Source organism: Hevea brasiliensis, unplaced genomic scaffold (genome assembly GCF_030052815.1).
Source record: "Hevea brasiliensis isolate MT/VB/25A 57/8 unplaced genomic scaffold, ASM3005281v1 Scaf95, whole genome shotgun sequence".
Classification (NCBI taxonomy): domain Eukaryota; kingdom Viridiplantae; phylum Streptophyta; class Magnoliopsida; order Malpighiales; family Euphorbiaceae; genus Hevea; species Hevea brasiliensis.
The window spans coordinates 109,374-134,505 of NW_026615316.1; the positions used below are offsets into that span (position 1 = coordinate 109,374).

At 34.8% G+C, this 25,132-nt stretch overlaps 1 protein-coding gene and 1 pseudogene across 2 annotated transcripts; one reads left to right on the forward strand and one right to left on the reverse strand.

Moving 5' to 3' along the window:
• Nucleotides 1–203: 203 nt before the first annotated feature.
• Nucleotides 204–17,026, reverse strand: LOC110668575 (phenylacetaldehyde reductase-like; annotated as a pseudogene).
• On the forward strand, nt 6,939–14,425 carry LOC131177836 (notchless protein homolog). 2 transcript variants are annotated; one of them, XR_009147105.1, is made up of 14 exons: nt 6,939–7,304; nt 7,602–7,683; nt 7,777–7,866; nt 8,703–8,828; nt 9,241–9,368; nt 10,272–10,471; nt 10,926–10,989; nt 11,524–11,634; nt 12,097–12,234; nt 12,965–13,107; nt 13,190–13,244; nt 13,543–13,599; nt 13,678–13,909; nt 14,153–14,425. XR_009147105.1 is itself a non-coding variant. In XM_058142940.1 (13 exons), the coding sequence occupies exons 1-13, from the start codon at nt 7,167–7,169 to the stop codon at nt 13,759–13,761; spliced, it is 1,416 nt and encodes a 471-aa protein (XP_057998923.1). In that variant the 5' UTR covers nt 6,939–7,166; the 3' UTR covers nt 13,762–14,125. The 2 variants fall into 2 exon arrangements, 1 of the variants encoding a protein (XP_057998923.1); XM_058142940.1 differs by lacking the exon at nt 14,153–14,425 and having other exon boundaries at nt 13,678–14,125.
• Nucleotides 17,027–25,132: the final 8,106 nt, after the last annotated feature.

Below are 25,132 nucleotides of genomic sequence, written 5' to 3' on the forward strand. Positions count from 1 at the left end.
GATATTCTTATTATTGATTATAATGAATTCCACCATGATTAATAGTGTTAGTGTATTCATTTTTTGTACATTGGTTTGTATTGACATGCATTCTGAGCAAGCTCGCTAAAACAAATGAAATAAAATAGAACACGGTAGTTTGAATTTATTACTCAGCTTAGCCGGTGATAAGCACGTTATAAGACTTGTCTTTAGTTAGAAAATCAAGACAAAATGAATCCAAGATACAGAAAACTATGCAAGAGTACAACTTGTTTACTCTTTGACAATCACAACTCATCTAGACCTCAAAAGAAGCACCATTTAGGAGGAACAAGCAACTAAATTTACTGGCTGCATCCCACATACATCACCAAGAAGTATAAACTTAACATGTATAACTGAGGGATTTGGGAAGCTCACATCATTCAGACACTAAGATCACCTCTCTCTTCAAGCTTTCAGTGGTGTCCTTAGCAGTAACCTCCAATGGAGTGAAGTTAAGACCCAAAGCTTTTGCTTTCTCATTGGATACTTCATATTTTGGCACAAAAGGCTTGTCACCTGCACATCTGGTTATGAAAGGAAATGTACAGAGTTTTTGTCAAATTTGAGTGATTTCATAAGAGATCTTGCTTGTTATCGTATAGCTTGTATTCAGACGTGAATTTATTGGCCTAAATTATGATAATTTTTTTTAGCACTATTTTAGTTAAGCAATCTTATATTATGACTAAAAGATTCAGATCAATTCAACTGTAATCTGCATAAACTTGCAATCGAATAACTTACTTTTGAGGAAGCTGTAATGTAGGACATTGTTCGTGCAAAATCTTCAAGAACTCGGTGATGTGTGCAACTCGTCCAACTACACAGTATCTGCCACTGGCTGAAGGTCTTTCAAAAGCCAGAATATGTGCATATGCTACATCTCTAACATCAACATATCTATAATTTTCATTTGGAAACGTTTGACTTGCGTGCAAAAAGACTAATCTTTCCATTATATGAATTCACATAGGATTGTAGTGTTTAGAAGGGAAACAGGTTTCAGGTTCAGCCAGCCAATAAAGCTACAATCTACTGTTTAGCCCACAACCATACATAGTTGAATATGAGTACCTTTGACATGGTTCAAAAAAACCTCCAGAGTGAGATTAAGAGTTGGCTGTAAAGGAGGACCAATCACAAACCCTAGATTTATCGTAACCAAATCGATTCCATTTTCATTTGCAAATTTCCAAGCAACATCCTCAGCTAAGGTTTTTGAAACCATATACCACAACTGGAAAATAGTGAAAGAATGTTAGCATTTAGTTTCAACATGAGCAACTAATTTCATATAGCTTGAAGTCAATAAATACTAAAAAGGAATGACAAGCCTCATAGTAGAACCTACTATAACAGGCACATAAATTTAAGACTCACACAATTACAATATAGGGAAAGAAGCGAAAAAGAACACAAGATTTATGTAATTTGACTATAAAGTTCACATCCACATTATAACATAACCATTGCCATGCATGAAATTTCCAGATTTTCTGCAGTTGAGAATTTCTTGTGACGAGGAACGAAAACATAGAAGTTGTAAACTAGGCATAATGTACCTTATTTTTCTCACAAAAAGCTAGATTAGAAAACCAAGTCTCATCAGCTACTACATCAGGGGTCAGAGGCTTCCTGTTGAATATTGCTGTAGCCATAGAAGATGTTGCTACCACTCTCTTGATAGAAGAGACTTTGGCACATGACTTAAGAACATTTACTGTTCCCTTTACTGCAGGTTCAATCAATGCATTCTGCAATGCAGATAACATAAAAACATGGGGCTATAAAATAAATTTATGAATTTTGCCATCAAAATCCAAAGTAAACTTAATGTTGCAATGCAGAGACTGGTTTAAGATAAATAATTGCAATTGCAGTTCACAAAAGTTTAGTTTACAGTTTACCTGTGGATCATCTGTTGACATAATTACAGGTGAAGCTGCATGAAATACACCTTCACATCCATCAACTACTGGATCAAAAGCTCCTTCTTCAACTAAATTTGCTTTGGATAAGTGAAGCTTTTCTTTTGCTCCATTGAGTGTACGCAGGTATTCTGTTTTCTTAGGATCATCTATGACATGTATGAACAAAATTAGTAAATGTGAGTTCTATAATATATGTTGATACATGTTATATCTTAAATTCATAATATACCAAGTCTAGGCAACTAGATTTTTTATAAACTGTGAAGAGAGACCCAGCCAGTTCAGGCTTGAATCAGGATAGTTCGGGCTTAGAACTAGATCACTCTAACTCGGATTTGAAATCAGAATAGAGATTCATGGGCTCAAATCAGACTAAAACCATTTCCCTCTGCTCTTGAATCACACTGGGCGATTTCAATTCGGTCCATTTTGAACTAGCATTTTTTTTCCTTAAAAAAAAAGATTTTAAAAAAAATTTTCAAAATTAAATTGAATTGAAACGAATAATAATAATAATAATAATAATAATAATAATAATAATAATAATAATAATAATAATAATAATAATAATAATAATAATTTTTCCAATATTGATTGTTTAAATTACATAAAATTATTTTCTATAAAGTTAGCCCAAAATATAGATGGGTATTTCTTGTTAAACTATATAGATAATCTAACTTAAACTTTTAAAAAATATTTTATAGATTTTATATCATAAAACATTGCAAAGAAAGCGTTTACCATTTTTAATTAAATGATTAAGAAGTGTTCACTTATAGCATATAATATTATTAATTATGATTTTTTTTTTATCTAAACTCGATCTATCATACATCAAAGTCAAATAGTGGATCCAACTTCTTGTTTAAAAGTAGGTTCATAAACTAAGACGCAAGATATATGGTGAGACCCTCCTGAACCGGGTTTAAGTAGATATTACTTTAAAAACCCACACCTCACCTTAACAGACAATTAACTTATTTATCAGGCCAAAAGAAAAAAACCTAAATAATAATTGAGATTTGGATTATATTGGGATGAAAAATCAGAATCAGACTAGAATATTAAAGCTCAAAATTAAGCGGAAAAGCCACAAACATCAAGTGACCTTACCACTTTGAGCTCAAATGAGAGGACCAAACAAAAAACAGGAAAAAGACAAAGAAATTATACCTTGCTACAAAAGCCAAATCAGAACCAAAATTTAAAAACTCGAATATTAAACTCAAAATGGACACATTACGAAGCTAAAAGAAAGGAGATGATAACTCACTCGATCACGAACAGTGGCTTTAACTGTGTAGCCTCGTTCGAGTAAGAGCTTAACCAGCCATGAAGCTATGCAACTTGAAGCTCTTGTTACACACGCCACTTTTCCTTCTCCATTACTTATGATCTTGCTCTCCCTCTGTCTCTCTCTCTCTCTCTCTCTCTCTCTCTCTCTGAGAACTCGGAAGATATATTCTCTCTGAGAACTCAGAAGATATAAACATAAATAGGCATGGAAAATTATTACCAGCAGGATGGGTGGGGGGTTGAACGCTTGGAGTTTTACGTAAGCAATGATCTAAAAGCAGATAAAATTTAACAAATTACCTTTTGCTCCTCGTACTTTAGATTAAACAACATTTTAGTTGATTACTTTTATTTATTGTTTTTTGACAATTAATTGGAATTTAAACTCTCAAAATTTCACAATTTCAAAAAGATAATTCTAATACCACTAAACTAAAACTCATTAATTCATCAATTTTAAAAGTTAATTAACTTTGAAATTCAAGTGCTTGCCATGTAATATGTAAAATTAAAATTTTAAATTTTAATATATTTTTTTTCAAATTTTCTTTTGTATTAAAAGGGGATGAGATTATTTAAAACAAAATCTCAAAACTAAAGTATATGATATTTTAGCAGAAATCGTAATAAATAAAAAAGCTTTTGACTCTCTTTTAAAAAGGCAAGGATGTAATTGTAAAAGAAAAAGGAAATGATATAATTATTAAGTGTATATTTTGCCAAATCTCAACATGTTTTTTAAGTATACAATTTTTCATGTTTGGGTCAGAAGTAGTATTCAAGTAAAATCCTTTCAACAACCACGACTCTAAAATTTAAACCTCTAACTTTCAGGTAAAATTTATCAAATAAATATCATGCCACTGATTCAACTACTCAATGAGTTTATTTTTTTTATGTATGATTATAATGCTAAAAAAAGGAAATTAATTTTTAGCGTTTGGGGTATGGTAGAAAAATACTAATTTTCTTTTAGTTTATAATATTTATTGTTTTATTAATATGAGAAAAAAATATAAAAATGATAAAATTTGACAGCGATTACAGACTGTCTTTAATTTTAATCTGTAGAAAATGGCATATATCAAAGAAAAAAAATCAACATATTAATATTGACTTATGGGAATTAACAAGCATTACATAGAGACTTAGTATTCATGTCCAACAAGTATTGCAACAAAATCAAAAGTGTGGAAAGCAATGCACCTCTATTTGTTAGCAAAAATCAAACCTTGATACATTATCTCAGGCCCATTCTAGCTTGATTTGTTGTAATTGTTTATAAAAAAGCAAGCAACTGTAGCCATCACAAAGATCATGATAGTTGAAAGTGAAATGAATTAGCAATAGCTTGGAGAGAAATCTTGAATTCAAAGCTGTGTATCCACAGTTGCTGATTCTCAAACTGATGGGGAGGACCTTTTAGAATCCAAATGAATGAGCAAATCCTCTATAGCTTCGTTTCTTGAACTTGAGGTAATAGTAGTAGGATTAGTATTGTAGTGAAAGTGGAAGTGAAAAGAGGTAGAGAAATGAGATTAGACATAGTGGCTCTTTGCGGAGAAAAGTAGATGATAGAGTGATCAAAGGCTTAGTTTTGAAGTGACTTCAATTTCAAGAAATGATTTTTCTTGCCTGGATTTTGTCTATTATGGATTAAGATATATATATATATATATATATATATATATATATATATATATGAGATTTATTTATTAAATATATAGTCTTACATATTTATATTTTGAATTTATGAACGAGTCTATATAGGGATTTCCTTTTAAGAAAAACATTGAAAATTGTTGGACTTAGGTGTCTTAACCCATGTTTTAGTGATAATAAACAATTAGTGTGCTACCAATATACTTTGAAAGTGTTTGTGTTGAAAAGTTATTTTGTCCAAAGAGCACTCCGGCAGCCGAAAATAGGAATTTTGGCAACCGAAAATGACTTTTCAAAAGCTATTTTTTGGCATTTCAACTTTCGAAAGCTGAAGTAAATAACTTCGGCAGCTGAACCTGGGTTTTTGTAACTTGATAAAACAGAGTTTTGGGTGGTTGAATGACTAGTTTTGCATTTAATACAACCCCAACAACTATTTTCTTACAAAAACTATAAATATGCACTATTTATGACTAGAAATAAGTTTTTTAACAACAACAATCTTTTTGAAAATTTATTGTGTTCTAAAGATTTTCTTCATTCTCTCTCTAGAACTTGAGCTACCATAGTTAATGTTGAAAACTTGATATTTGAGTTGTAAATTCTTTGTTCTGAGAGTTCATTCAAGGTTATTGTAAGCACTTATTATAATTTTGAGTGTGATAGAGCTTTAAATAGCTCTTGAGTGTAAAGGGATTTGTAAAAGAGTAAGGGTTTACTCTTGTGGTGATTGTAAGGGGTTTATTTTTCACCCAAAGAAGAATTTTAGTGAAGTTAACTCTCAAGGAAGGTATTGAGGAGAGGACGTAGGCTTGGGATAATTAAATCTCTATAAATCTCTTGTGTCATCATTCTTCCTTTACTTTTTTTTTTTGTGTTTAAATTTCTTTTAATATTTAATTTTGCAATTAGAACCCAATTCACCCCCTCCCCCCTCTTGGGTTGTATAAGGGACAACAAAAATGATAAAATGTTTCCGACAAACTTAAAATTATGCTTGGATTCTGAGTTATTATTGATTTATTTAAGTTCTAGAGAGGGAGTAAACCGGAATCAGACTAGGTAATTTTAGTTCTAGCTTGTTCTAGTTCCTAGTAGAGTGTGGTGTAGTTTAAGTTTGATTTAAAAGTAGTTTAGATCCTATTTTTGACAGTTTCAGTTCAAATAAAAAATGATTTAGTCCATGATCAGCCTTCAAAAGCTATAGTTTTTTTTTTTTAAAAAAAATTTGGTTTGAATAAAATCAAACTAGCCATTCGAATTGTCAATTTCGGTTTGATTCTCAATCAAAGCCTCAAGAGAGATAATCCGGTATAAGGCTGGTCCAGTTCATTGAACTGTTGACTTGGGCCAAGAAGACATGAAGTCAAACTTTCAAATGCAGGACATTGTAGTACGGACATGGGATTTGTACATATGAACGAGGTCGTTTAGCATCACAGCTGGGAAAGACAAGTGAAAAACAATGGAATCTTTAAGCCACGATTCGTAGCAATCCAATGGCACAAAGAACGCCATGGAAGCACTAAGCACAGTTAGGGATGACAACGGGTTAGGTATCCACGAAAATCACCATATCCAAACATGAATCCGATTAATATTCTCAAAACTCAAATCAATTCCAAACTCGATTAAAATTTATTGTCAACTACCCGAACTCATCTTAAACCCAATTGTTATTACCGGAAAAATGTCCCAAACCCATTTAATTTTATATATTTAATTAATAATTCATATAAAAAATTATTTTTATTAATAATTTATATTTTAAAATTTTAATAATTTCATTAAATATTTTAATTTATTTTATATAAAATAAAATATATAATAATTTTATAATATTATTATAAAAAAAATATATTTTATATTTAATTAAAAATTTATATAAACAAATTCCAATAATAAATTTTCAACCTATAAGATTTAAATTCGATCCAAAGTCGTCATAAGTATTAAATATTAAATTCAAATCTATCTTAAATCCTATATAATATTAGCCTAATCTAAATCTACGGATACGATCCGAATCCCCCTAGAAACTCGACCCTACCCGTTGTTGTCCCTAATCACAGTCCCTCGCAAACACAAACTTTTTAAACCCTCGAAAAATCCCAAGTCCTTATTCAATCATCTGCAAATATCACAGAGCCAAAAACCCAAAACCTCCCCCAATTCATTATTGAAACTTTCCCTACAATACATATAAATATACACTTATAGGTCCTCAATTTCAGAGCAATTAAAAAAATGCATATGGAAACAATGAATATCGTGATGTGCGAATTCACCGACCGGGAAGGGACGGCATTGGAAGCTCCCTTGTATCTTCCACAGGATGCCGGTCCTCAACAGCTTCAACAAATCGTCAATGAGCTTCTCCACAATGTAAGTTTCTGAATTCCTGTTGTTTTATGTATCAGTGTGATACTGGGTCCTTTTGGTTGCTTAGAAATTGATGGGAAAAGGATTATAATAATTGTTTGTTGAACATCTGTAATTATGGAATGAATAATTAATAGGGTTTGTTATTGGAAAAGTAAAGTTAAATTCTTGATGGGTGTTTTAAATACTTAAAAGAGAGTTTTTTAGGCTAACATAAATAACAATGCATTGCTGCTAAGAAGGAAGAGAATAAGAAAACTCGAGACACTGCTGCTGAATTCTGCATTTTTGTTGGTTTAGAAGGAGAAGTTGCCATATTCTTTCTACATATCAGACCAGGAGCTTCTTGTTCCACTTGAAAATTACTTACAGAAAAATAAAGGTCAGTTGGTTACAAAGAAGGGAAAAGAGTAACATTTCAATATGCAAAATATTTTTTTTTTTGTTGATCTATGAGCTCAAAAATTTTTTTCAGTTTCCGTGGAGAAGGTACTTTCCATTGTTTGTCAACCACAAGCTGTTTTCCGAATCCGTCCAGTTAATCGTTGTTCAGCAACTATTGCTGGTATGACATTGTTTTTCTTCTTGGATTGACATTGAACTTGCATTTACGTTAGAACAGTTGAACAACAGCCTCTGCATTAATGACATCATAACTGTTTGCGGTATATACAAGTTTGATGATAGTTCAGTACTTAAAATTAACCGATGATACCTTGTCAGCCAGGCTTACTGAACTGTTCATTGCCTTTCGGTATTTGAACATGCTGTAATTGCGCGGTTGAATAAAATGTTAGAAAGTTGGCTTTATTTTTGTTATTATATTTTTTTGGCATTAAGGGTTCGTGATTAGGGTTTAAGGATGCTAGTGCTGGCTGTTCACTATAAGGGATGGTCCATAATTTATATACTAGTAAAATTAAAGCTAAGAAGTCATTAGAATAAGGATTTCTTTTAATTTATTTTTGAATTCTGAAGTTTTTCAATCATATACATGTTAATATGAGACCTTCAGTTTGCCTTTCATTTCCTGTCTATAGAAAAGTAAGTATCCTTATGACGTAAAAAATATATGCTGGGGGAAATATTTGACAAGTTTGATCAGAACTTTTCTTGATTGATGTTAAGCTCCTAATATGTCAATTTCATTCAAAGTTGGAAGATGAAAAAGATACTTTCTAAGCAAATGGATTAGTTGTGCAGCAGATGATTCACTGTTCAATTCATGGTACCTTTCTGCACATGGTTGCTTGTGGCTTTGGTGTTAAAGGAATGCTTTTGTCCTATTTGTAAATGAGTAGCATGGGCCAAGTTTGTTAGTTTCTTTAGGTTGATTCAGCAGCATGTATTCTAATATTATTCACATGTTTTGTAAGATGTCGTGTTGTTTTGTGGCTGTAGGTCATGCAGAACCTGTACTTTCGGTTGCTTTTAGTCCTGATGGACGGCATTTGGCAAGTGGCTCTGGAGATACCTATGTTCGTCTGTGGGATCTTAATACCCAAACGCCAATGTTTAAATGTACAGGTAAGAATTATTGAATACCTTACTTTCCTTGCCTAGTTAAAGTTGCTGCCTGAAAACATCCACACACACACACACAGAGAAAGACATAGTTAAAAAAAGCATTTGGATATTTGAAACATGTTTTTTGAGCTGTTATAGCAGCCAGAGTAAGTTTTTCCAATTGTTACACTTGGATTTCTGATTGGTCATCTTAACAAATGAAGATGATCTCCTGCTCTTAATGTTTTGACTGGATATGTTTGCTGATTGTTGCGCTCTGCATCCTGGCAAAGCGAATCTGCTTTGATCTGTGCATGCGTGCACACGTAATGATAATTGATGTGGCTTCTGTCAGGGTTGGCATCTAAACTGAGTTCCCTTTTGATTGTTCATCATATTTTTTGTAGTAACCCTAGATTATTCCTCAATTCAGGACACAAGAATTGGGTTCTTTGTATTGCATGGTCACCAGATGGTAAACATCTTGTGAGTGGGAGCAAGACTGGAGAGCTTCAATGTTGGGATCCTCAGACAGGAAAGCCATCAGGCAATCCACTTGTGGTAAAGTCTCTATGCTTAAATGACTGATCACTAATATCTAACTTTATAGTTAATTGCTGTTTTTCTTTCTGTTGATGTATTCATAAATTGAGTTATCCCACCTCGGGTTGCATATGCTCCATTGAATTGTTCCTTGTTCTCATGGGTTCTGCTGGGTCCTGACAAGGCCGTGTTCCCTTATATATGAGCATATCTTATTATATTTATATGATAGTGAGGGGTGAAAGGGTGAGTCTTGGTGCAATTAAGGTTGCTTGCATGTAACCTAGAGATCACTGGTTCATAATATAGAAGTAACCTCCTCTCAGTGCAAGAGGAAAGTTGCATATATCTGAGCCTCCTCAAAATCCATAGTGGGGGAAGTTGTCTGCGTTGAGACTCCATTTATTCTTCATTGTTGTACATTTTATTGTAATTATTCATGGCTGAACTGAAGTTTTGAACGTTTATTATTGTGGAGAATCTTTAATAGTTATCTTCTATTCTTGACTAATTACAATACAAGGGCATTCTGTTTTGAAAAAAAAAAATATATATATTCCCTATAGTCTTGTTGTTATTAGTTGTAAGTTTCCCTTTTAAAGTTGAAGATAAGTTCAGTGTATATGGCTCTCTTTATCTTGTGAAGGTCTGTCGTGTTAGAATTTTGCTTCTTCCATAGTTTGTGAAATGTAATGATTGATTAAGTGCCAATTTTTTTTTTTTCTGGGCAACTATAAATAGTAATTCCTTTACTTTGACTAAATTTCTTAGCAAAAACTAATTCTGATTCTACAAAATTGCATCAATCTCTTGTTCCTCTCAAAGATTTTTGAAATTAACATATTTTATTCTATCTTTTAATTGATGTGCTGCCTAAAATAAAATCTAGATACTAATAGTATTTGGATTTCCTTGTCTTAGGGCCACAAACAATGGATTACTGCTATCTCTTGGGAACCAGTCCACTTGAATACCCCATGTCGTCGGTTTGTCAGTGCTAGCGGAGATCGTGATGCACGCATATGGGATGTTTCATTAAGGAAATGTGTTATCTGTCTCACTGGTCATACAGATGCAATAACTTGTGTGAAATGGGGTGGAGATGGAGTAATTTATACTGGGTACACATTTTTCTTCATTCTCCGTAATATAATGAAATATAATAGATAACCACCATTACTTTTTTCTTCCCCTTCTTTAAGTGAAGCATCATTTCTTATTCCTTCATAAGAAATTTAAAAATTGTGAACAAACTTTTTAGGCTAATCCTTGCCAAATAACTCCTGGTTTACTGTAACACATGATTATACTTAATTAGGAATTTTTAGTGTTGATTTCATGGTCTCTTGATGTTGCATTTGTTTTTCATTTGATCTTTTGAGCGAAATACTTTAAAACTTGGGCTGGACAAAGCCTCAACACCTACACATATTCATCTATGGGTTTAAATTCTTTTCGAACTTTAATTATCTCTCCTGGACATCTTAAATTTGTACTCATACGGTCAAGTATTACTATGGCTCAACCATACTTTAGCCATATTTGTTACTCATATTCTTTTCTCTACTTTGGCAGCTCCAAAGATTGTACCATCAAAGTCTGGGAGACTTCACAGGGGAAGTTAATTCGGGAATTGAAGGTAATTGTAGATACCAACCAGTATCAGTCTTTCTCATGTTTGTTTCTCTCTTTACCTGACTGTACAAAATTGCTACTAAATATGTGTTGATATCATTGTCACATTACCTACATTTCACCTATGTCTAAGTGCTGGTCTTATAATTTAAGTTCATCAGAAAACATTCAAGGTTTAATCTTGTTATTTTTTGGTCTTCCCATCTTCCTGCTGTGGCTTCTTTGAGGTGTATATTTGGTTCTTCTACGCCTTCGTGATCGTCATCCATGTGTGAAGTTTGATTGTAATGATAGTATGATAGTGGGCATGTTTCTTTGAGCTGTTCTGCTGCCTTATCAATTTTTGTTTCTTTCTCGAAGAAACTTGTTTTGCTTTTCCGATAGTAATTATAATGACCTTTTTGCTTATCACTCCCTATGTAGTTGGTGTCTAGTGATGTTATAGTATTTTATGATAGTTTCAGGTTACAAAGTTGTTGATTTGTATTGTGATATAGCTTTCTTTATGACCTCCTTGTGTATTTCGTGCTTGTTCTAGGGTCATGGGAATAGGGTAAACTCCCTGGCTTTGAGCACTGAATATGTTCTTCGTACTGGAGCTTTTGACCATACTGGCAAAACATATTCTTCGCCAGATGAAGTGAAAAAGGTAGTTGTTGTTATTTGCTTCTTAGCATCATTATTAGTCCTTAAACTGTTCTTTTCTATTTTTTCTGCTTGGTAGTTGGCACCACATGAATTCATCAATTTTAAGACTGATAATGTGAAGCGTAGAAGAAACTTTCTCCAAATTAATGTTGTTGATTTGTCCAAGCAATTGAAGCAAATTGTAAATCTATCTAGTTATGAGTATTTTCATTAGACTTCTTGTTCTTCTTGGTTAATTTATCTGCCATTAGTCTTCTAGCTTAATTATCTTTCTATATCTGTGATATGAGGTTTTATTTAGGTTTCAGCAGAGTGGCTGAGATTTATAGTGGGATTTTAGCATTTAAGAAACACTTTATTGCAGTGTACTTCCTACCGGACTAAACTAATTTTCTTTGTTTCCATTCCATCTATATGGAATTAATTATATTCCATTGTACAACGAAATATAAAATATTTGCAGGTTGCTCTGGAAAGATACAACAAAATGAAAGGCAATGGCCCTGAGAGATTAGTTTCAGGTTCTGATGAATTTACTATGTTTCTCTGGGAACCTGCTGTTAGCGAAGACTACAGAACTCGCATGACAGGTCATCAACAGGTATATGAAGCATATGATTGCATTCTATTCTGGTTGCAATTGTAGTTTGTTGATGGTGCTTTATTGGGAGTGCAATGTAAAGAATCTGAAACTTTATCCAGTCATGCAGAGATCCCGTTCCATTACTTGTACCTTGGTCCTCTTTTTAGCATTTTAACCCATTATATGCTGCCATCTCTCTTCCACCCCCAGTCTTTTATATGCTGCCATCTCTCTTCCACCCCCAGTCTTTCTTCTCTCTCTCTCTCTCTCTGCATGTGTGCGCGGTGTATCTTGTGTGTCTGTTTCTCTCTCTCTCTCCCTCTGGGAGGCCTACATAATTATCGAACATTTCCCATGTGTTTTTTGGTTCACACCTGCTCCCACTACACTGAACGATTGTGTGAAGGGCTTGAAGGTGCTGATCTCCTATTCCAATTCTGCAGATTTTAATTTATTGTTTCAACTCTCAGCTTTTCTGTCCACATGACCTTGATATTTCTTCATGTTGGAGACGCATGTTGTCTCTCTCTGTTGCCACTGTGTTACGGCTTGCTTGCTTATTGAATATCGGTGAAAATGCAGATCATGAACATAGTTGCATACCATAATTGACAAGGGCCTTAACATAGATACTCTTTAGAATTTATTATCTTTATATATGATAAGTAAAACTTTCGTAGTTAACACATATCATCGTTTTAATACCTTGAGTTAAAAGTGTTGAACGGCTTCTTCTTGGTTGCTACAGCCTGTAAATCATGTTCTCTTCTCACCTGATGGGCAATGGGTGGCTAGTGCCTCATTTGATAGGTCAGTCAGGTTATGGAATGGTGTTACTGGAAAATTCATTGCTGCTTTTCGAGGACATATTGGGCGTGTTTATCAAATCAGGTTTGAGTTGTTCTGATGGTTTTTGTTTTTCTGTACCTATACTTTATAGAGTAAATCTTTAATGTTGCTTGATGTTCCACAGCTGGTCAGCTGACAGTAGGCTTCTTTTAAGTGGAAGCGAAGACTCCATGCTGAAGGTATACTGTAATTACCGTTAGCCCTTTATTGAGTTGTTCAGTGATCTGACACGATCATTGGGTAATAAATGGCATTCTCTTTCAAAGTTGTCTCTCTTCAGTTTCCTTTTTTTTTTTCCTCCAAGCTTCGGTTTTCTATTTAATTTTAGTGAATTACGTGATCATGTTTTTCTAAAGTTGTAAGAATGTCATTGGATGTAGTTGAAAATCCTTCTTACTAGGATATCATGTATGCACCTTTAGTTCCAAGTGATATGATCTCTCTTTTTCCAATGTTAAAATTTCTTTAATTTTCCAGGTCTGGGATATAAGGACACAGAAGTTAAAACAAGACCTTCCAGGCCATGAGGATGAGGTGCGCTTCCTGCTAACTCCTGTGTGCTGTTAGACTTGATTGTAACTGATCTTTGAATTCTGACTTTATTGTGGAAAGGTATATGCTGTTGATTGGAGTCCGGATGGCGAGAAGGTAGCTTCTGGAGGTAAGGATAGGGTATTGAAGTTATGGATGGGCTAGACCTAGCAGAGGAGCATATGGTAGAAATGTCAAACCACATAGTAGTTGGCAGCTTCCACGGACAGCTAATGATGTGGTGATATCTTGACACTAAGCAGTGGGCAGAACAGCATGATAAAAGAAAACTGAAAGAAATGTCTATAAAATGGTCAGTGGAAGAAGCAAGCCTATTTTTTCTGTAATTTTGTGATCGTTGTTTGCGGTGTTTGCAGAATGCAAATTAGGAATCTAGGGCCATAAGCCATGCTAGTGATTTAACAAATAACAAACGGAAGTTAAAACAGGCTTCTTTTATTTCTAGCAAATATTGGAAAATCAGTCCTTCTGCTGTCATAAATGGAAAAGTGCATTATTTATTTTTCAATTTCCCTCTTGTTTTTGCATTGCCCAGTGGTAGATACAATCTAAATCAGATGCCGATGAAGCCATTCTATTTCAAGCTTTCAAAAGTCTCTTAGAGTCGCATCCAGAGGAATGAAGCTGGTACCCAGAGTTTTGCCTTATCCTGTGATACTATGTACTTTGGCAAGCCCATGTCGTTATTGTAGTCACATCTGCAACAACTGAACAACACATGCACTCTTAGTTATCTAATCCTCAGAGAAGTTACCACTTGGAAAAAGCCAACTGAAAGGAATAATCCAATGATTATTATAGCTGCAAATATTATTGCTGTTAGTCTTTTACTAATCCATTAAAAGGCGGATTATCCTCATTATTGGGACTAGACCTGGCCTTGGGCTGGTTAGGCCCGTGAACTGGGCTAGACTAGTTCAGGTCAATGGCTTTAGGCCTTGGGCTGGTTCTGAATAGGGGTTAGGGGGCCAGTTACTGGCCTTTCCCCTTAAATTGGAACCAGTCTGACTTAAACGCATATTTTCTTATTTTTTTCTCTAAAATTTACATAGAGTTTATATTTATTTTAATTTTTTTTACATTAGCAATTAAATAAATTATATTAAAAAATTTATTAGGTTTGATAATACCTAGGGCTGAATCGAAATTGTCTTGAAACTATTTGAAACTGAAATTGGGCCTAACTGTGAGATTGGCAGATAAAATGGTTCCAGGCCGAAATCAGAACTAGAACCGGTCTCTGACCGGGTCTATTTGGGACTATGATTTTGTAGGAGCTTTTCTTTGATATTTGATTGTTTGCTCGGTACGGTTCTTAAGAAAAATATCACAATTGATATAAGCTGGCATCAGGAAAGATCACATGGATGGTGTAACATATAAATCTCCGAATTACAAAAACGAAAATAACTCACTCTTCAGGAAGCTACAATGTGGGGTAATGCTCATGAATGATCTTTAAAAGCTCAGAGAAGTGGAGATCATCTGCAGCTAAACAATATCTGCCACTAGCTGAAGAAATCTCAAGGGCTTGAACATGTGTAACAGCAACATCTTGAACATCAATTGGCCTATAATATGCATCAGGGTATGTTTTTGCTCCTGCACTCAAAAGATCAACTAATTGTATCAGAAGAAATCAAGCAAAATGACGAAAAATAAGTCGTATAGCCAATCCAAGATTGATTGGGATTGAAAATGAGTTGAGTTGGTAAGTGTTTTTACTTTGTTTACTACATCTTCTATCAGATCATTTCCCAGAGAAACATGCTTATAATCTAAAATGGTTGTGGAAAAATATCGTTTACAAGGTTGAGAATCATCTCCATAGTTTCATTAAGAGTTGGTTGTAAGAGAAGACCAATTACATATCCTGGATTTAATGTAACCAAGTTAATTGAATTCTCTTTTGCAAATCTCCAAGCTGCCTCCTCTGCTAAGGTTTTTGCAAGCATATACCAGAACTGGAAAGAAATGAAATAATGTTGTGTTGGCATACTAGAAGTGAAGAACAATGGAGAAAACAACTGAGAAGCATAAAGATGGTTATTTCCTCTATGTTTTCCTTTTCGGTTCATTTAGCTTTGACTGAGACTCAGAGTTGAAATCTTACAGCTCTGAAGACAACCACTAAGCTAAAGCTCATTGTTTATTTTCCTCTCTCTTTTACATCAGTGCATCTAATAGTGAAATTGTAGAAAAAGCAAACTAGCACATAAACACACCTTCAATTTCTTGCAAACTTTTGGATTTGAATACCAAGTCTCATCAAACACCACATCACGAGTCACAGGCTTTCCACTAGATGCCATTGTTGCCAGAGAAGATGTTATAATCACTCTCTTGACAAACTGAACTTTTGTGCATGATTTAAGAACATTAAGTGTTCCTTTCACAGCTGGATCAATTTGTTCTGCCTGAAATGCAGAAAGAAACGGAAATATTTATTGAATGAATAGTTTACAAGGAAATGAATGAAATGCATTAGCCTTCAAGCCTGATCAGCTAATTACCTAGCATAAATGCTTTAACATATCAAGAAGATTTAAGGAGATAAAAGGCATGAGAGAGGAACCTATGGATTAGTAACTGAAAATATTACGGTTGATGCCATATGAAAACCTCCTTCACACCCATCAACTACAGCATCAAAAGACCCTTCTTCCAATAAATTTGCTTTGAACAAATGAAGCCTTTCCTTTTCTCCATCAAGTGCAAGCAAGTGATTTGTTTACTTTGGATCACCTTTGTCGCATTTAAATAGGGTTTACTAAATGAGTGAGATTTTAGTGAGAAAAGTTCAGCATTAGTTACATTTTTGAATTCTTTTGATCAAATTATCAGTTTTTGTTTTATATGCACTAAATTTTTTAAAGTCATCTTTGATTAGAAAAAAAAAAGTAATTTGATCTCTCATATTTCACATTGTCTTGGTTAGAAAAAATTGATAAATTCAACTCATATTTCACATTTTCATGGTTAATCAAGTTTCTCTGATACTTCAGTTTCTTTTTTGCCATACCTCAATTCAATTCACAAGTAACATTTTGACTTTTTTTTTGAGGCCTTGTGAAATCATCTTCGTGTGCTGGACGAAAAATTATTTCTTAGACTGGATTCATCATGTACATAAAATATGTAGTAAGATCTACTTATTTTACATATGGATTTCACACATTTATATTTTAAGTTCATAAAAAATATGGTATAAATAAAAAAATTTGGACTTAACACCACATGCAACAAATACCAATGGAACTGGAAAAGAGAAAATTCATAAATTGTTGAAAATATTCTTACTAAAACTTCCAAAAAGGGTGAAAACATCTTTTGACCCTTAATTTTTACATGAAAAGTCATTTAATACTCCCTTTTTTTAGAAATATCCAGGGTATCTCCCACTACCCATTTTTTGGTTAGATAGAAGACTAATCCCTTTGGATGTTAAAGCCCTCCCCATAGGATACAAGTGTGGGGTACAAGTGCATATTACCACTTGGCCAACTTTTCACAGGTAACTTTAGTTGCATCCTATTTAATACATGAACTTTATAAAAGTGTAATTATTTAACTCTTGCCAGTTGGTAAATGTATGGATATGATTTGTGTCACACCCATCCAACCTAATGATGTGGCCCAACCGCAAGTGTACGGGTCGTACAAGTAATACAGTAAAGATATCGTTCCCACGAGGAGTTGTGTTAATGATTGAATTTTTTATATAAAAAGTTGACTAAATTGAACTATTCTTGAAATTAAGGTAACAAATTGATAGGTATTTGAGTATGAAATCTATATGATCAAAATTAATAATCTATCCAACAATGTATTAATTAAACTAAAATTGCATCAAATTGAAAGAAGCAAGTTGAAATATGGCAAGATTTTAAAATGGCAAGCAATTAAATTCAATTGAAAATTAGCAATGGTAAAAAGGTGATTCCGGAGTTCGGGATTTCATATTCGAGCTATTTTGGGATTTTAAATTGGTTATCCAATCTTATGAAACTTATGGGTTTTAACGAGATTAATTCTTAAATCCTTTGAATTCCCTTTCGAGTGAGACAAAGAGTGCCTTAATCAATCTAATCCTACTTTCGTGGACTTAGAGTTAATTAAGACCCATTAAGTTCTTTAATTAATCAGTGAATCCTCTTAATCCTTAGCCTATTTCTAGGTCTAAGTTAATTAAGTCCAATTTCTTGATTATCTATCACAAGGCCTTCTCCTTTCGGTGCTTCAACCATGGATTAAGAACATCACTTAATGGGATCCTACACTAAGCATGTCATTAAGCATACAAGAAATGAATAAAACTCATTAAGACCACAAAATATGGATTACCCAATCAAAATTCACAAAATATCTCAAATATTACAACCCTTACTCCAGAATCAAAAGTAAAACTACTCACTATCCATAATGCTTACAAGATATAATGAGTTTAAATGGAAATAAAGCTTTAATCTAAGCTAAGGAATAAGAAATTAAACACTAGAAATGTAAAAAAATTGTAAGGAAAGAAAGAAATCTGCAAATCTTGGTTGAAAATGGTGTGGAAGGTGAAAGTGACTCTTCAAATTCTGCCTCTCTTCTCCTTTCCTTTTCTGCTCCTTTTGCCCCCTCCTAAAAATGGGAAAATGAGACTATATATAGCATTTTTCTGACATGGAGCCCTAAAATGGTATGTTCTAGGAGGAATTATCTGAGGGAATCTTCTGCCAGCTCATTAATGAACCCTTTATGGATCAGCATAAGTGGATCGCATAAGTTATGCATCCCTTATGCGCTACGATTCTCGTTCACTTATGCGAAATCGCATGACTTGTTGCATAGGCTATGCACAATTCCGTGAAGGTGCATAAGGGAGGTGAGAATGTGCATAAGCTATGCAGTCTTCTTATGCACATTTCGGCAGGTATTGGAACAGTGATTTTTCTCCTTATGCAGATCTGCATAGCTTATGCGGCAAGTTATGCACAATTTGGTCAATGCATATTTCTTGAAAACTTGTTTTTAACATCTTTGTCAGTAGAAGTCACTCCTCAGTGGCCAAATTTCTCTTCAATCCTTCAAAAACACCATTTTTCCTACAAAACAAAGTAAAAATTACAAATTAATCCAAAATCGACAATTATGAAAAACTAACTAATTAACTAATGAAATTAGCTAAAAATGACTAATAATCAAATAAAATGGTTATGAAATTAGACCTAAATGACTATGCAAAATGTATGCATCAAATACCCCCAAACTCAAGCTTTTGCTTGTCCTCAAGCAAACTTTAAAATGTGGTGCAAAAATTTTAGGGGTGCCTTATCCAAAGAGTTATGAAAATCACCCATTAAGGTAACTTAACACCCTTTTAGCCATACCAGCAATCCATATACCCATCCTTCAAAATGCAAAGAATTTAATGCTTATCCAAGCTTTCACCGCTTAGCCATCAAGTCAATTATCATTCAAAATCCCCAAACCAACCAATCAAGAGAGAGAGTCATGCTCAAAAGGAATTCTAGAATAATCAATAGTCAAAGTGTCTCTATATGGAATGATGGAATTGAATGAGTGAATGAATAGTTTTCCAATCCCATAGGCAAATTCCCTACTCCCATCTCCACTAATGTAGCAAGTACTATCTAGAGATCAAAGGTCTTTTTAGGGATGTAATGGGGCCATGGGGTTCAAAATGAGGCTAAGAAGAAGAATGGGTAAAAAGGATTCAAAGCATGAGAATATTTCCAATCTTAACAACATAAGGTACACTTCTTATTTATTTATTTATTTATTTTTTGTATATATGGAGGAGAGAAGTACACAATGAGAATTGTCAAGTGCTAGCATAGTTTACAAAACACATAAAATGGAGGGACATTTTGATACTTTAAACTTGTATTTTGCATTTTCTTTTGATGATTGTCCCTAAAAATGCCACCCCCAAACTCATTTCTTTTAATACTTTGGGTGGATTTCTTTCATTTTGAATGGCAATAGTGAAAAGCACATATACTAGCACTTTTACAAGATGACAAGCACTTCTTCTCCCTTTTATTGTATATTTTTTTTATTTTTATTATTATTTTTTTAGAAAGTGTACCTAATATTCAATATTATTCTCATGAAAAGGGTTGGAGTGTTTGGTTCATTGGCTAGATAGCAATAAGGATTTCAAGAAAAATTAGGGATAAAAAGGCTCAAAGGGGTTTTCAAAGGTCAATTTTAATTAGGAAAAGGGCCAAAGGTTTAAAATGAGAAGGTTTAAATCAAAGAATGCCTAATCATCTCTCTTTTCAAGTACAAGCTGGTATTTCGCCTTGAAAGGTTTAGAAAATTTATTCTAGAATTGGTGAGACATCATTTGACTACCTTATATCCAATAACTCCCTCTAAACACTCCAATCTCTAAAGGACTAGTTGGGTGGCTTTTTGGCTAAGAAGATATAGGCAAGGGATAGACATTTCAAAACCTTGCACCTCTTAGGAAACTTTCAATCCACAAACCCAACTAAAAGGTAAGTCAAATCACTCTCATAGGCAGCTTTTCAATACTCAAGGGATTTGGCAAAAGATTTAATGCATGATATATGATTCCTAAAAATGAGTAATGCATTAACTAAATGGAGGAAATCTATTTGTCTATTTGTGTACAATGTGTACAATTTCTAAGTGATGTATAATGTGTGTGTAAATGTGTTATGTATATGTATGTATGGATGTATATGTAAAATATTTACAATATATGTAGATGGAATGGGATGAGATGTTCTATACTCAAAATGTGAAAAATTAAAGCCAAAAATCAAAATGTGCACCCCCAAACTCAAAATTGGACATTGTCCTCAATGTCTCAAGTGGATAACCAAAACTCAAAGAAAATAATATTGACCAGAATTGTAAAAATTAAGAGCAAAAGAAAGAGTTACCGTATGGAGCAGAGGAGAATTCAAGATATAAAGGGATGCATAAGAAGTCGCATAGGTTATGCAGAGTAAAAATCAAGTGCATAAGTAGGGTGCATAAGTGCATGAGTGATAATATGGGTTGCATAGGCTATGCAGATTGCATAAGGGGAATACAACGCATAAGTAGCAAAGGGTTGCACTGTGCTATGCAAAACATGCATAAGGAAATTCATAGGTATACAAAAGTTCGCATGAGGATTGGCAAGGGGAAATGTACAACCAGCAGTAGAAGCATTAAAATATATACAGAGTATGGGCAAATATGTACAAAAGGGTAATAAGTGCAATGAAAATCAAAGAAGACTAATGTAATAGCTATCCAATAAAACTTCAAGAAAAACAGAATTTAAAACAAACTAATTCAAAAGAAACGTAATTCAAAGCAAACTATAAATGTATGAACATATTTACAAAGAAAAGGTCCTACAAGATTGAACAAAAGTAAAAAAGCTAATCTAGTTCTATTGTTTTGCCCTTGTCCAAAGATGTTGCTAAGGGGCCGTGGCTTCGCCACTGGCAAATGATGGTGCCGAGGAGGTGATGGAGGTGGGTGTGGCATGCCCGTAAAGATCATGAGTTGCTTCACCATCTCCTTCAATTCTTTCTCGCTTGTCCTCGGTTTCCATGACAAGGTCAAATAGGTGATCATGACGATCCTTGAGTGTATCAAGACTCGAGCTTCCTATCCACAAAGTATATATCATCACTAAGCCTGTCAAGATAGGTGAATAAGGCTTTAGTGTTGAATGCGAGGGGTCGTGGATGAGGAAGGTTCAAATTGAGGAGGTATGGGCCGAGCAGGTCCTGGGTGTCCTGTGCAGCCGAGGTGGGGTAGGTGTAGTAGGGTGCTGTGGGACTGATGGGAAAGGTTGGGTTTCAGTTGTGCAATGGGCCTGGCCACTGCAGTTGGGCAAGATCAAAATATGACAAATTGAACCTGCTTTGGTTAAGTGTGCGATCAAAATATAAAGTGTCCACAAGTGTCGGTATTGAGTGCTCGCAGATTAAAACCAAAATGCTTGGCTATGATTATGAGCCCACCCAAAACAATGTCACTTATGGATTTGGTGGCAATATGCAAAGACATGCTCACAAAAGAAATAACCAGGAGAAACCTTAACTTTGTGAAATGCACACCATAACATAAATAGTTCGATTTCACAAAGACTGTAACTAGTCCTCTCGCCTAATATGGTGCTAGCAATCACCCTATGAATAAACCTAAGTGCAGGTCAAGTATTTGGGAGGTTTTGATCTTCCACAGAGAAAGTTTGAGGTTGGTTTGTGATGATTCTCCAAAATTGGGCAAAATTGGGCAGATTCCAAATACCCTTATTGGCTACCTCTACTCCAAAGATGTGGCACTCAAACAACCCATCAATTGCAAAACCAAAAATGCTATGAAATTGGTCCAATGACTCTATTTTGCCCCAAGCATCTAAATTTCATAAGTGGCTTATGGTCTACATCATGCAATTTGAGGGTAGCAGAGAATGAAGAAATAAACTCCAAAACTAGAGTTGGATAAACTATCTCCGCTTATGCACAAATTCCATCCAACCCATCCCATCAAGATATGTAACTACATTGTCAAATAAACCAAGAGATTGTAGAGAATCACAGATATATACCTAGTGGGTTGTACCCTCCTATCCTTGAGTCTTTTAAAAGTCGCTTTGAATTGTATCAGAAGAGGCCAAGGTAGCTTTGATACATGTGAAGCTACCAAATTGTCTTTTTGTTGGAAGAGGGTGTAGAGGCTGGAGCTTTTGGCTTTTGGGTGGTGGTTCCACAATGGGGTGGGTGGTTCTTTGCGCTTGGATAGAGGAGGGGCAGAGGACATGGGTCGCATGATTTTGACCGGATTTTTCGCTTGTACGTGGTTGGGGAGGTGGTGGGGGTGTCGCCAGGAGGAGAATCGGGAGTGGGGGTATCGTTGACAATGGTGAGACTTCGAGAGGAGAAGTCGGACGGAATGGGGAGGCGACTCCATTGCCGATGGTGAGGATGGAGAGATAAGGGTGGAAATGAAAATGCAGGTGAAGTTTAGGGTTTATGCGGTGGAAATGCTAGTGGAGAAGAAGGGAGAGGAAGGGATATGCGGAATGAGTATCGTGAGAGAAGAAGGACAAGGAATGTGGTTTATAGGGGTGAAGGTGGGAAAGAAAAATTTTTGCCGAAAGGAAAAATTTGATTTAAACGGGTTTTGTAAAAGATCGCATAAGGGGAAAGTGCATGTGCATAGCTTATGCACCACTATGCAAGTGTTGCCTGCTTTTGAAGTTCAAAAATATGTCATGCGTATGCATAGGCCATGCACGCTTATGTGTCTCGCAACTTTTGAAATTTGGGAGTGAAGTCATGCGCGAGTGCATAAGTTATGCACTCCTTATACACCTCTCGGATTTGGCTTTTCAGAGAATCGGTCATGCGTATGCATGGGTCATGCACTCGCTCATGCATTTCGCAACTTTGAAATTTGGGTTGGTGGTCATGCAGATGTGCATAAGCTATGCACTCGCTTATGCACTCTTCGTGGGTTTTGAGATTCAGAGTGTAAGGTTATGCGTATGCATAAGCTATGCACATTGCTTATGCATGTCTCGCAGCTTTTGGAATTTTCGATTGTCATGCGTATGCATAAGTCATGCACTCGCTTATGCACCCTCGGCAGTTTGGAATTTTTGATTTTTGGTTATGCGCATAAGTCATGCACTCGCTTATGCACCCTCGTTTGGAGATTCGAGTTTTTGGTCATGCGAGTGCATAAGTCATGCACTCGCTATGCACACTTTGGAGAGAGAAAATGAAGAATTTGAAGTTATGCAAATGTGCATAGGTCATGCACTCGCTATGCAAGTTTCTAAAGATGTGAAATTTGACAAAATTAGGCTATGCAGAGTTGCATAAGCTATGCACTCTCCTTATGCACTTGCAATAAAGGTGAAAATGGCAAGAATTGTGGTTATGCAGATTGCATAAGCTATGCAGCTGCTTATGCACAATTCAACAAGATTAAGATTGCAATGGAACATGAATTGCAATCGTGAAAATACCCTAAAATGAGGAAATATAATTCTATGAAGCATAAACCATGAGAATTTTCACCAAAAACACATCAAGATATATAAAGTTCATCAAAAATGAATCACACAATCATGTAGATATGGATCCTACATAAAAGACCTTTGAGAACTATGCCATTTTGACTCAAATTGAGCAAATCAACATTTAGCACATTAAAACTCAATAAAATCTGCATAAGGTTGCATCTATTCACAAATGATGAAATGAAGTCTCCAAGTTTTGCCAAGAAAATGCACCATACCTACCTTGAATCCTACAACCCAAAGAAGCTCAAAACTGCAAAAATGATTCACTTACCACCATATTAACATTATAAGCATATATACTTAAAAGTCACACACCCAACCTCACCACGAACCGAAGCCATCTACGGCAGACACCCTCTTTGTCACAGATTTCATTTTTCCTCTGCATAAACTAGATTGCAGCTCCGACAGATATGTAGCAAAACTTATCAGTTTTTGGGAGAGTTTGAAGGACAAAATTTTCAAGTTAAGGGTCACTCCCCCAACAGTTCACCAGCCTTTCTTCATTGAAATACATCTACAAGGGACAAGATTTAACAATGTCAAAAATTGAATTTAGGGAGATTTAAGATAAAAACAAAATCAATGCAAATGAAAGTAAATCAGCAAAAGCAAAATAAAAGGACTTGGGATGCCTCCCAAGAGGGCTAATTTATAGTCCTTAGCTGGACTTTTCATGAATTTCACTGAAAAGAGGTGAGGGATTGGAGAGCTTGTAATAGCTTGCTCCTATTATTGGGTCTCCAGTTATGTAATGTTTCAATCTATGCCCATTGACCTTAAAATTTTCAGATTTTTCACTCCAAATTTCTATTGCTCCATAAGGGAAAACCTTAGAAACTCTATATGGACCAGTCCACCTTGACTTAAGTTTTCCAGGGAACAATTTCAATCTTGAGTTGAACAACAAAACTAAATCACCTTCTTTGAATTCCTTTTTCCTCAGATGCTTATCATGCCAAACTTTAGTTCTTTCTTTGTAAATACGGGCACTTTCATAAGCATCCATCCTCAATGCCTCAAGCTCATTAAGTTGTAACAACCTTTTCTCACTAGCTTGCTTAAGATCAAAATTCAAGGTTTGAATGACCCAATATGCTCTATGTTCTAGCTCCACAGGTAAATGACAAGACTTACCATACACCAACCTAAAGGAGTAGTTCCTATAGGGGTTTTGTAGCAAATCTATATGCCCATAAAGCATCATCTAGTTTGATAGACCAATCTTTCCGAGAATTGTTCACTATTTTCTCCAAAATATGCTTGAGCTCTCTGTTAGAAATTTCAACTTGTCCTGAAGTTTGAGGGTGGTATGGGGTAGCTATCTTGTGCACTACACCATACTTCCTCATTAAGCTCTCAAATTGCTTATTGCAAAAATGGGAGCCCCCATCACTAATTACAGCCCTAGGAGCTCCAAATCTACTCAAGACAAATTTC

Bases quoted from the DNA above. Each gene is read 5' to 3' on its own strand.
- LOC131177836 (XM_058142940.1), top strand. From the start codon at position 7,167: ATGCATATGGAAACAATGAATATCGTGATGTGCGAATTCACCGACCGG. The intron at 9,369-10,271 runs GTAAAGTCTCTA...TCCTTGTCTTAG, and splicing joins CATCAGGCAATCCACTTGTG to GGCCACAAACAATGGATTAC. The intron at 11,635-12,096 runs GTAGTTGTTGTT...AAATATTTGCAG, and splicing joins CGCCAGATGAAGTGAAAAAG to GTTGCTCTGGAAAGATACAA.